Source organism: Gasterosteus aculeatus, chromosome 2, assembly GCF_964276395.1.
Source record: "Gasterosteus aculeatus chromosome 2, fGasAcu3.hap1.1, whole genome shotgun sequence".
In the NCBI taxonomy this organism is placed as follows: domain Eukaryota; kingdom Metazoa; phylum Chordata; class Actinopteri; order Perciformes; family Gasterosteidae; genus Gasterosteus; species Gasterosteus aculeatus.
The window spans coordinates 20,490,395-20,503,325 of NC_135689.1; the positions used below are offsets into that span (position 1 = coordinate 20,490,395).

General features: G+C 47.9%; 1 protein-coding gene across 2 annotated transcripts; it reads left to right on the forward strand.

Moving 5' to 3' along the window:
• Window positions 1-319: 319 nt before the first annotated feature.
• On the forward strand, window positions 320-12,214 carry asxl1 (ASXL transcriptional regulator 1). Of its 2 annotated transcripts, none has more exons than XM_078094487.1 (11): window positions 320-700; window positions 3,807-3,889; window positions 4,922-5,039; window positions 5,439-5,637; window positions 5,852-6,021; window positions 6,169-6,253; window positions 6,523-6,689; window positions 7,078-7,174; window positions 7,533-7,638; window positions 7,885-9,115; window positions 9,207-12,214. In XM_078094487.1, the coding sequence occupies exons 1-11, from the start codon at window positions 644-646 to the stop codon at window positions 11,769-11,771; spliced, it is 4,878 nt and encodes a 1,625-aa protein (XP_077950613.1). In that variant the 5' UTR covers window positions 320-643; the 3' UTR covers window positions 11,772-12,214. The 2 variants fall into 2 exon arrangements, with proteins under 2 accessions (XP_077950613.1, XP_077950615.1); XM_078094489.1 differs by having other exon boundaries at window positions 342-700; window positions 3,807-4,531.
• The last annotated feature ends 717 nt before the right edge of the window (window positions 12,215-12,931 follow it).

Below are 12,931 nucleotides of genomic sequence, written 5' to 3' on the forward strand. Positions count from 1 at the left end.
CATCTTAGTTTAGATTAAATATTGTTTGAAAGTAATAAAACAATTAAAAATTCTTTGTTTTCTTGACTAAAAATATATAATTGTTGTGGCTTCCCGGTGTATTAGTTTTGTTATTATGAATCAAACGACATTTTGGGGCTCGAACAGATGCACTCTATTTTTATACAGCATGTGGCTAATATATAATATGTGCGTGCTGGATAATGGTGGGCTCAATCTGAAACAATACAATATGATGACGAGTATGCAGCATCTGTTCAAATGTACTATTTGCATGCTGAGGGCTGGACGTTGTTTTGTTGCATTCCTGCGGAGTGTTTGACCTTTGACCTGGTTGTTGCATTCCAAAGAGGCTTGTCCTGCAGCAGCACCAGCCCTGCACTCACACTGCTCCTGTGCTAGAGAGAGAGAGAGAGAGACGATGTGTGTTGAGCCAGTTTAGACGAGGCACTGCGATAATTATCAGAGCACAACTAGCAGACAACATCGCATCGTCCCGAGGAAAAAAAGATCGCCTTGTTCTGGCTCTTCGCAGTTAACCTAGAACGTAGCATTAGTTAGCCATTTTGCTAAGCAGCTAAACCGCCATCGCATTGCTTTGTAGAAACACAGCAGGATAGCCGCAGACACCAGCGCAGAGGAAATGAAGGACAAACAAAAGAGAAAGAAGGAGCGGACCTGGGCTGAGGCAGCTCGCATGGTAAACCGTCTGTTTGACTAGATGCATGTAAATTGTGTATAAATTGATGTGAAGTGATGGATCCATGTGTGTTGTTGTGTTCATTCTTCTCTCGACCACCGCTTAGGATGTGCTGTGAAATCGGATCGGTTCGCTATTAGCAGTGCTAGCCCATCCAGAACGAAGGCTATGTTTAGATTGAAGGCACTTGGGGGTACATTTTAAGTGTGCTGCAAGTCTGTGTGGCTGCTGTCCTGAGGAGCTACGTAACGCAACATGCTAACGCTGGGTAGCACGCTAACATCCACCTCTCCTGTTCTGTGCTCTTTGTTTGCTAGGCAGCAGGCTAGCTAACCCTCCGCTAGTTATCATCTGAACAAATAGAGATCCGCGACCATTCTATGTACTTATTGTGAACCAGCCCGTCAATAAAACCTGACATTGTTAAACTAACATGGCTGGGACATCTAACGTTGTTCAATAGTCTTCATTAGAGATAACGGAGATGAGTCTGCTGACCATAAAGCACGCTAACGTTAGCGAAGCTAACGGCTAACGTTAGCCAACTCGGCTGTATTGTGAATACAGATGAGCACGGAATGCTGCAGGGGAATATCAGAAGCCACATCAACGTCAGATAACGTTAAAGCGACGAAGCTTCTGCGAAGGATCAGCAAGAAAGCAGTCGGGTATTAAGGACATTTATGCTGTCACATGAACAGTTAAAGCCGAACGCTAACCACTAGAAAACCGGTGGAATTATTTCCCCAACGTAAATCTATTCTACTTAACGTAAATGATTTGGGGGCAATTGGCTGAAGGAGCTTCTTGGATTAGTACCGTTCCATCTGAGCTCGTGTGACATGCTGGTTCGGTTTAATTCGCCGATGTCCGAGTACTGGGTGCACTGCGTTAGCTACCTGGCTCTGTTTTGGGCGGAGAGGCCCTTTCTGCTCCTACAGCTGGTGGAGAAGAGAACCCCACTCTGTCTCCTGGCTGTAACACTCAAAAGGTTCCTGCATAGAATCAAACGTCTTCCATTCACTCCTGTGTGTAGGAAACTAATTTAAATGAGTAGTTTGTTGTTTTTAAAGCCCATCCCTGTGTTATACTGACCGGATTAAGTACATGGTCCATGTTCACATCCGTTCACATCTCAATTTAATGCTGGTGGATGTAAACACTGCACTACGGTCACCAGAAACAAAAGAACAAAGACTCATATTAAAATACAAATATTGTGGTACAAAAGACACAACTCCTGCATCCTCCAAGTGAAATGCATTTTAAACAGAGTTCAGTTTCGACCTTATGGCTTAACTGTGTTGAGAGTCCAATACGAAGCTGCGCAGCCCCGGTAGTCTCATTGTCTGACAGCACGGTGGCTGCAGCCTTTAGCATTATGCCACAGGGGACAGAAAGCCACTGCTGGTTTCTATTTCTTTTTTTAATTAATTGTCCTGGGCCAAGCCGATCCCTGGGTGCCTACTATCTACATGCAGTCCAACTAGTAGAGCGTAATGACAATCAAACGCACCATACACGTTTTGTGTGCGTTATGCAGTTTTATGTTCAGATTTGCAAATCTTTCAAACTTGTAGAGTTTTTCCAACATAAACCAGAACACTTCAACATTCAAGCGTCTATTGAATCTATTTGTATTTTTTGTTACCAATAAGAGTATGTATACAGTAGTCAGTCGGTGTTCTGTGTGGCCACGGTGGAAGATGGATAGGTGGGTTACTAGTGTCACAATGAACCTTACAGTCTCTCTGATTACAGCAACGTTTAAATGTGATCAACTGAGACATGGAGCTGTTATTATTTATTTAATTTTAGGTAATGGTATTGTGTTTGCCCTCTTATCTAACCGGATTTCACTCTGCTGTGGTAAATGTATGAAAACACTTTCAGTTAACGGCATACAGATGATCTGTTTTGGGGGCTTGCACTAACCATTAAGTCTTTTTTGATCGAGGGACTCCAACAGTTTTTACCCTCAATAATGCATATTCAAGAAAATACGTTTGCTCTCCTCTTAACCTCTCTACATGAAATGTCAACCGTTTGAATGATGACGTCTGTGTTGAAGCGCTTTGAGTCGTCAGAAGCCTGGAGAATGACGCAGTAACAGACCATTATGGATCCATGAGCAGCACAGATTAACATATCTCTTTGCAGCATCAGGTGAAAGCACATTGCTGTTCCATCAGATAGCGGGTGTAGGAAAAGTTGATGTGGAGAAGAATTTCTGACGTCGTTGGTAGGAATCACTTCTGAGGCGACGTCCTGTCCATTTTTCTGTTTCAGTAACTGATATCTTGACATATTCATACCGATACCAAGACTCTTTTTGAATATAATCTTCTACATTGCAGATTGCATCCTATTTCATTCCATAGTAATGTTAATTAAGCTTCACTTAATAAAGTTTAAAAAACAAACCCTCAAACAGATCAAGAGCAATGCGCTATAAGCTATGATTAAGTAGGCATGTCATAATATGATGTATATAATATTCATAAGTACTTTTTCACTCGTGTACAATCCTTTTGCTTTCATGAGCTTAGAAGAAGCACTTCAGACCTTCACAGGAAGCTGGTCCTGTCAACTGTCTGCAGCAGCACAGAACAGAAACCCAAGAGAGGGGTTTTCACGTGGTGGCGTCACACAAAGGCCACTTGCGCTCTCAGACGTGCTTGGAAAAGTAACAGTGAGCAAGGGGATGTTCAGTTGGTTGTAGTCTTCAACCTCACAGCACGACGACCCTAAATCCTACACTCGGTTCCTTTTTTAAACGGGACATGACTTGATTTTCTCCTGATTTACCTTTTTTCACTCATGCAATGGGCTGAAAACAGGAGTTCAGGCAAATGAAGTGTATTTATCTTTAGTCCCTTAATGTTCATGTACTAATAAAAATGTAATCTCTATAATCTTATAGGGGTTATGAACAGTTTCCTTTACAGCTCCTCACTTAAGAACACCTTTTGATTCTTTTGTTTAAATGTTTATACATTTTTAACTTTTTCAAATACTACTTTAATCTGATCAGGTTGTAAAGCGGTTTGTATATCATTCCACTAAACGCTGCTTCTTGCTGATTATCTTTTTCTTTGTGTTCCAGGTTTTGGAGAACTTCTCGGATGCACCCATGACTCCGAAGCAGATCCTCCATGTCATCCAGACCAAGGGCCTCAAGGAAATGCGGTCAGATACAAACGCACACATAATCATCGTAGTAATGTTAATGTACCTTAAGATCCATACTGCTGTAAACTAATAAGGAGTCTTTTATGGCCACGGTGTAGCGCAAGGTTAGAACTCTAAGCCCGTCACAGTGACAGTGAGGCTTGGGTCCATCCCAGTCCAGAGTGGATCATTACGTTTGATTGAATATCAAATTTAAAAAGGTATCATAAAGAATATCATTGATTATCTTTTGTAACCACAGGGCGGCTATGACCTAGTGGAGAGCAGGGCCGTCCTTAAAGAAGAGGATTTGCGGTTTGATTCCTGGCTCCACTAGTGTCCATTGTTGACGTGTCCTTGGGCAAAACACTTGACCCCAAGTTGCTCCTGCAGCTGTAACTACAGTGTGTGAATGCTAGTTACTGATGGGCAGGTGGCACTGAGGTCATCAATGATGACGTGAAGTCTTAAAGTGCTTTGAGTGGTCAGGAGACTAGAAAAGAGAAGTACAACAAAAGTCCATTCATCATTTATTTGTCCAGTCTTTTCAGCGGCCGTTGTACTGATGTCATAATCGCGTATCAACTGAATGTGTGGTTCTAATTGCTGTTTCTTATTGCCTCCCACATGCACCTGTGCTGCTGCTGGCCAAAACAGGAGGTAGGTTGGAGGCTCTGAGAGGTTTTATTACATGTGTTACAAAGAACGTTCTCCATTGGTCATGCTCTCTCTTTTTCCCTGAGGCCTATGCTTGCTCTCGGCACGGTGCGCTTTCATGATGGAGGCAAACACAATGCGCTCATCGCTAATTCTGGGAATGTCATAGTCACCATTTCACGGCTAACAAAACAATAAACAATGTGGCAATATTTCTGACAAGATGTTTGTATCCCTGTGCAGTGTATTGTCAAATCGCCAAACATTATTTTTCAATGATTATGGCAACCGACCTTAATTTTAATCCAGGCATGAAAACCAGGTAGATCTAGTAGAATGTTTTCAGATATTCATTTTGATTCATCTGATCACATGACTTGTAACTGTGTGCAGTGGCACAGCACCGTTGGCCTGCCTGGTCACCATGCTGCACTCCCAGGTGAGGGGAGACCGAGTCAAGAACAGCATCTTCTTCAAGCTGCCTGGGCGGATGAGCCTGTTCACTCTCAAGGTACACAAACGTGATCGTCTTCACTCTGAATGCTTTTTGCTTACGTTGCATTACCATCATCAGTTGTGGCAGTGCTATATGGATTCAAAAAGTTCCATATAGTACACCATTCCACGCGAGATATCTTTGGTCCGCCAGCGGACTGACGCATTGATGTAATGCTCTAGTTCCTAAGACTCCTGAAGAGGATACAGACAGTCTCTGTTTTTGTAGGACTAGTCAGGTAATCTGATTACATTGTTTGGCGTAATGGCATAAATACACCACAGAGTACGTCCAATCTGTTCCATCACATATTGGTTCGTATAGTTGATTCACAGCCACTAAAATCAGTTTGAAGGAAAATGTCTGATATGTATCACACATGCAGAGAAGACTGTTGTTGTTCCCGCACTGCAGAAGAACGCCCTCCAATGGACAAAGACGACATCCGAGTCCGACACTGCAGCGGAGCCGGCCAGCAGCACCGCAGCCCCGGCATCCAGCAGCAGCACAGCGGCCGCAGGCGGCGGGTCCTCTGCCGGCCCCACACAGTCTCCTGAGCAGGAAAGCTGCGACTCCACGGAGACCACGGCTGCTGCCAGCGGAGACAATGACGGTAAAACTTACACCAAACACCAGATGCCTCCCCTTCGAGGGGGGAGGGTGGGGTGCCATTATAATAAAACACTATTTCAAAATGCTTTTGAACTTGGACAGGTATATAGCATAAAATCAGCCTGATGATTCCATCAGTTACAATGCCAATAGTATTTGAATGCCAATGTAGGTCATAATTTGTGACTGAGTGGATGTTTTTCTCTGACCTGAAGCCTCGGTGGACGAGAGCTCGTCAAGCGCATCCTGCTCCGCTGAAGTGCCGGCTCCCAGCAACCAGCCCCAGACACGCCTCAGCAGGGCAGCAGGACAGCAAGGACGCACAGACACCCAGCAGACCCAACACGCTCAACACACTCAGACCAGACTGAGCCGCTCAAGACAGGTCAGCACCCCGCAGGAGGTCCAATCTGACAATATCAGCCATGTGTCCCTGTCATGCAAATGCGTTTGGACTTGATTTGTAGCGGGACAGGATGGCAGTGCTGCTTAACATAATGTCTCCGTTGTCCCCCTGTCCATTGTGCTACAGTCAGGGAGGCAGAGGAAGAAAGCCGTCATGATGCCTCGCGTTGTTCTCACCCCTCTTAAAGTGAATGGAGAGCATGTCCCCTCAGGTAAGAAGCATCATTTAGTCATGAAAACGTCTGCATTGACAACACACGTGTAATGAAAGCAATCATTCAAAATGCGGATGGACCCAACCGTCAATATCTCTTCAATATCATAATTGATAAATCCGACCAGCAGTAAGAGCACAGCCCTGTAGAGATGCCCATTATGGGATGGAAACATGTCCCTCTGTGCTTTGCTGCATTGACCTGCATTTAGCTTTAGCATCCGGCTGAGATGCTAAGTTAATCATGTGTTTTTTTTCCTGTGTCAGGCCCCATGAAGAGGAATCGAGGCGGGGTGGACGTAGACTTTGAAACACCAGGCTCAATCCTTGTCAACACCAACATCAGAGCCCTCATCAACGTGCGGACCTTCTCCGCCTTCCCCGCCCACTCGCAGCAGCAGCTGCTGCAGCTGCTGCCAGAGGTGGACCGCCAGGTATGTTTTCTTTCTGTCCTTTCAGTTAATCCCCAACTTTCATTATCATAGCCATTGCTATATGCTTCTTACCTCCAAAGATTCATTAACAATTGGGTTTTTGAAAACTTAAATAGGTAGCAATTGTTGATAAAAAGAGAAAAAAGTTCAAACACAAAGCTTGCTTGTATATACGCCTTTGACGTGTAATTAACACACATTAGTCTGTTGTGTTGACAGAATAGTGACCTGCAATCTGTGACGTATTGGGCAAGGCAACAACTATTACTGTTGGACTGCGCCAGCCTTTTTATTTTTTAGAATTGTGTTTCTCAATAAGACGCATGTGAGCTCCAGGCCACCCGGTTCCTCTGGTGTTTATTGCCGTTGATACATTGTGCTCTTACAGATTGGACCAGATGGTATGGCTAGACTGAGCAGCTCAGCTCTCAACAATGAGTTCTTCACCCACGCCTCCCAGAGCTGGAAAGAGAGGCTGGCGGAGGGTATGTGATCAGCCAATCATGAACAAGTTCCGGTATTTAATTGTGGGATAGAGACAACAAAATAATAAATACACAAATGCAAGCAGAGAGCCGTGTTGTGAATGAGTAATAGGCCATACCGTGTAAGTGTGTACAATAACAAGCACCGCTGCATGATCTTGGTGAATGAGTCAGGGATCTGATTTGGGGAACATCCTGTCTTTATACTGCTTCTGTTAGCACTGTCCTGGAACATTACTGCAAATGAATATGAGCTGCTTATTTTAATAGCGCAATGGTGGCCAAGTTAGGTTTCTACCAAGACTTATTGAGGTTATACACTTATTTATTTGAATCTTCACGTGTTTGACACATTTAGGTGAGTTCACCCACGAGATGCAGGTGCGTTTCCGGCAGGAAATGGAGAAAGAGAAGAAGGTAGAGGCGTGGAAGGAAAAGTTTTTTGAAGAGTACCATGGGCAAAAGTAAGAGCCAACCCATTTCATCCAAGTTTATATCCACTGTTCATACAACAGCCATATTAATTTGTCAGATATGGGTCAACGGTATCATTTAGAAACACTGAGATATTGATAATCATTTTGCCCCCATATGTCAGTCTGTTTTTCCATCTTCTTTGCTGCCATGTCATTTAGATAACTCGGTTACAGGGTTTTTGCATTATGCAGACAAATGTATGCATTTCTAAAATGTTGTTTGTGTACCTGTAGGTCTGGTCTGACACAAGAAGAGTCTCTAAAGCTCACCATGAGTGAAGCCAGTGAAGTTGCAGCCAGTGTGCTGGACACTGATGTGGCTGCGGTGGCAACAGGTGCGCCCAAGAGACGCAGCGTTGGTCGACGGAGGAGAGATGGCAGGATGAGGAGACGCACGAGAGCTGACCTGCGTCGGCGGGCCCGTCGGACCCTTTGCAAGCCCACTCCTCCGGCCCTGCAGTCTGCAGAAGCAGCTGAGGCCAGTGCTGCACTGGACAGCCCGGCAGTTTCTATTGGCTCTCCCATGTCTGACAACACGATTGTTCAAGGGGAGGTGGTGCTGCAGGCTGAGTGTGGTGTGGAGCTCCCAACTGAGAGTCCCTCCATAGAGCTAAAGGCCTCTTCCACCCCGGAGCCAATCACATTGCCAGCCCCAACTGCCCATCCAGCACCAAATGCCACTCCCGCACCAACTCCAACTGCCACTCCCGCACCAACTCCAACTGCCACTCCCGCACCAACTCCAACTGCCACTCCCACTCCAACTCCCACTCCAACTGACACTCTTACTCCAACTGCTACTCCCGAACCAACCCCCGAACCAACCCCCGAACCAACTCCTGAACCAACTCCTACTCCTGCTTCAACTCCCACTCCGACTACCACTCCAACTCCAACTCCCAGCCCAGAGTCCCCAAGCGCAAATGAGGAGCCTGAAGCAGAAGCAGCCGCAGCAGCAGCCCGCCTGCTACCAGAGGAGACTCTACCCGTACTGGCGTCCACCTCCTCCCCATCTTCTTCCTCCTCCTCCTCTTCCTCTTCCTCCTCCTCGTCATCTTCTTCTTCGTCTGCCTCCTCGCCTGTTTCCTCACCCTCCTCACCTTCTGATAGACAGGGAGTCTTTGCTGCAGGCCTGGACTCTTCTTCATCCTCCTCCGCATCCTCCAGTGTCGCCGTCGTTGCCGATCCACTGGATGACACAGCCTCTGTGGTCACCTCCGTTACAGGAGGTACCACCACCAGCAGCCGCGACAGTAGCCCCTCCGCTAGCCCAGCCACCACCTCTGTGCCCAATGCTCAGCTCAAGGAGCAGAAGAGAAGGCCAGATGAGACTCAGGCCATCTCCAGCTTTCCCGAAAAAAGGCCGCGACTTGACGACCGTCAGTCCTTTCGTACCACAATTGACAGTGTCCGCTCGGAGAAGCCGCAGCCGACAACAGAGGAGCCCAAGGTGCCGCCTATCCGGGTAAGACTGTGCACAAAAACAATCTTCTTGTTCAGCAATGAGTTGTTGTCCAGATAGAGTTTAACTCACTGTTATTGTGTCTCTGCCCCAGATTCAACTGTCCAGAATCAAACCCCCCTGGGTCAAAGGCCACCCCACCTACCAGATCTGTCCCCGAATCGTGCCCCCGGGGGAGGGCTCGCGGCGGGCGGGGACGGGGGGGGCGCGCACCTTGGCGGACATCAAAGCCCGGGCTCAGCAAGCCCGGGCCCAGCGCGAGGCCGCTGCTGCTGTTGCAGCCTCTGGCGACGGGGCAGGGACGGTCGGGGTCCGGCTGCGGCCTGCTTCTGGGTTATCGGATAGCAGCAATGGACGAAGAGCGCGAGAGCATCCAGGACCTATCGAGCCAGGAGGAGGAGGGGGGGGAGGAGGAGGAAGAGGAAGAAGGGGAAGTGGTGGCATGGAGGAGCAGGGATCGTCTTCAGGCACAAATTCGTCTGGAACACAACTACAGCTTTTCAACGTAGAGCCGACACCTGAGCCATCCTCCTCCCTTTCCACTACCTCAACCTCCATGTCCTTGGAGCTGCCGCAGATCTCAAGCCCTCCTCAAGAGGAAGCCGCCGCGCGGTCAGAGGTTCTAGAGGAAGTAGGAACAACGTTAGCCGGTGTTCAGAGCTCCTCCAATGGGCTCACAGACCAGGCAGCTGACTCACCCTCTCCAAAGCCCGAGGTGCCTGAGTCTGCTGCCTCCCCTGTAGAGATGACTGCCCATGGTTATTTAAAACCCTCTCTGGCCCCAACCTCCATCCCAGATTCTCTACCTAGGTTTGGGGCTCAGGGTGTGGATGTGATTCAGACACTGGCAAGCTCCTGTCACTCCAAAGAGCAGGTACATGGGAGGGAGGCTGGGCTGGGGGGCGTTATCCATCATGGTTCCTACCACGTGGAATCCCAGGACGTAATCTCTCACTCAGCCGCAAAGAGACTGCAAACAGAGACATCCTCTCCCCAACATGCAGACTCTGGTGGCGAGAAAGACAACGACGCTGGGACACATAGTGACTCCACGGAAACGGCTTCAGATTGTGAGAATGACATCCAGGAGGATGAGGGGCAGCAGCAGCAGCCTGAACAAGATTGGTGCCCCCAGGTGAGCATTAAGAGAAACGGCCCACTGGTCATCTGCAGCCCTCCTCCTCAGAACCAGCATCCAGTAATCCAGGCCTACGTTTCCAGCCGTCACGGTCAGACGGTCATTCAGCCCTGCTTTCCCAATGGACTGCACAACCCGCAGCACAGTGGTCATTACCAGGGCCACCAGTCTCTCCCCACATCCCACCCACAGGGGCTGAGGGACACCAATGTTGTGGTCAAGATGGAGCCAGGCGAAGATTGCGGAGCTTCCAGAGAGAGCCCTGCTGAAGAGGAGTATCATGGATGTTTAAAGGCCTCTGTCACTCAGCCAACTGCTACCACGGCATCCAAGAGACTGGCCAGCTCACTTCGACTAGTATCCAGTGTAGAAGCCAACAACCCTTTGGTCACTCAGCTACTACAAGGCAGCCTGTCCCTGGAGAAAGTTCTACCGTCGCACTCCGCCAACAGGCTGGAGATCAGCCGATTGCCAGGACCCCAACCCAGACCACCAATGGCACGGACCCCAGGGCCTCGCAACAGGCCAGAGGTCTCAGCCCAGTCTTCTGGCCCAGAACAGGGCGCAGCCTCTCAGATACCTAACCAGTTTCCCACAGGATGCCCAGTGTCCTGTTTGATGGAGGCCCCAGCTGCACCGCAGTATCAGTCTCAGTCTCAGCAGGCTCCCGGGGCTGTCCCGGTCATCACCTCTCTGCCACCCTCCTCATCCTCCAGAAGAAAGTCTGACCTTAGCTCTCAGACCGCATTGGAGTCTGCAGTTATAAAAGACTCACATGGTCATCAGCCCTCGAAGGGGGTTGATGAAGACAGGCCCCAGACAGCCCACCGAACCATGCCTAATGGACCCCTTCCTCCCCATGCAGACCCCTGTCCCACAGAGGTGGCGCCTACTGTTAAGACCAACTGGCGACCCTCACATATTCAGCCCCATCCATCACACCAGCTGCAGCTGTCTCCTACGCCCACAGTAAAAAATGAAGTAGGTGCACGGCCCCCTTGCCAGGCTCTTGCCAAATCGGCCCCCATTAAAACCATGAGTGTCACTAAAAAGGAGCCGGGGGGCGCTGTGGACGGCTACCTGAGTGGAGGGGCGATGGAGGGACTCCTCAACATGGAGATGACTTTAGCCAGGATGGCAAAGAAAGAACACGGCAAAGCTACCTACTCCTGCGGCTCTCCCTCCTCCTCCCCCTCCGCCCTTCCCTTCCAGCTATATGGAAAGTTCCCCAAGCACAGTGGTGTTGGAGGAGTAAGCTACACGGCCAATGTGTCAGTGATGGACAATGGCGGTTTCTCCCGGAGCATGGCAGACAGTGTGCTCCAGCTGCGCCCCTGCTTGTCCTCCAGCCAGACCACCCTTAGTATTCAGGCCTTTACTGACAGTACGGCGGATGAGGTGGCGCTCAAGTGTTCGTGCCGCCTCAAAGCCATGATCATGTGCCAAGGCTGCGGTGCCTTCTGCCACGACGATTGCATCGGGCCCTCCAAACTGTGCGTGTCATGTCTGGTGGTGAGATAGTTTGTCGGAGGACCTGTAACTTCAGAACTGCTATCCGTAGAGCATCAGCAGCAGGACCGAAAGGCTCCGGGGTGTATAGAAACCTGATTTAGGGTACACGCAAGGAGCCCCACAGGCAGGATTTGCCTTGTATAATATAAGTGGTCTGTATTTTTGTTGGTGCAAATTTTCTGATTTTTTTTTTTAGCTGTACTTTGTTTGTATATTATTGTTATTAATATTATTATCATAATTATTATTGTGAATTTAGGGCATGGTTGATTGTAAATTGTGCCTTTTTTGTTTTATTTCCTCAAAAACATTTACCTCATCTTATCTTGCTCCACCAGTCATCATTTGGTGGGTGTCATTGTTTAGGTCCCTTGTTTCCTCACTAAACTGGGACCTACTGTTGTCTCTTTGCCCAAAGAAGTATTTTTTTAACCATTAAAATGAGTAAATGATGTTGTTCCACTGTTTTTTGTTTTGACTTTTGGTTCCCTTAAGCTGCCATGACCAAATAAAGTGATCATTGCAGGTTCTATGAAGCCTCTGATGAGCTCAGACTCTAAATCAAAGGTAGCTGTGTAACACCATGGCAGATTCCCATGGACATTTGTACTGCTAAAGGCACCTAATGCACAATTTGAAAGGGAAGCAGTTTGTCATTTTGTAGAAGGATGCATGATTGATGCATCATCTTCCAAACATTGAGTATATCTTCATTTTGGGGGGGGTGTAAGTGTTGTTTGCTTAATCACGTGCATGGTATTTTGTGATCTATGGACTCAGAGTTGGTTTTCTGCCCTCTTGGTGTTGATACTGTACACTGTAACACTCTGTAGTATTGGTGATTTACACACTTCTAATTGAAGGATGTATGCTAACGGGAGACTGGAACAGCACACACGGGTACAGCACCGCACAGCTGGACGGATTTGGTATCAAAACATCTGTACAGTCTGGGCTGGAGGCTCAGGACCCCCTAAACCCCAAAACCTGCGTGGAAGGTGCTGGAATTGCTTGTGCACGTATCTCGTTTATAACGGGGCATTTATGATCCATATGCTTGGTGGTTTGTCTGAGAAATTCTACGGATAACACAGCGGTGTCTGATTTTCTTTGTTAGCGTCTAGAATGGATGAAGAAAGTGTACGTACAAATGTTCTGGACTAATTTAC

What these genes read in the sequence shown, in the direction of transcription:
- asxl1 (XM_078094487.1), top strand. Translation starts at nt 644, where the DNA reads ATGAAGGACAAACAAAAGAGAAAGAAGGAGCGGACCTGGGCTGAGGCA. An exon ending in TGCCAGCGGAGACAATGACG is followed by an intron (nt 5,638 to 5,851) that starts GTAAAACTTACA and finishes TCTGACCTGAAG; the next exon opens with CCTCGGTGGACGAGAGCTCG. An exon ending in GACTGAGCCGCTCAAGACAG is followed by an intron (nt 6,022 to 6,168) that starts GTCAGCACCCCG and finishes ATTGTGCTACAG; the next exon opens with TCAGGGAGGCAGAGGAAGAA.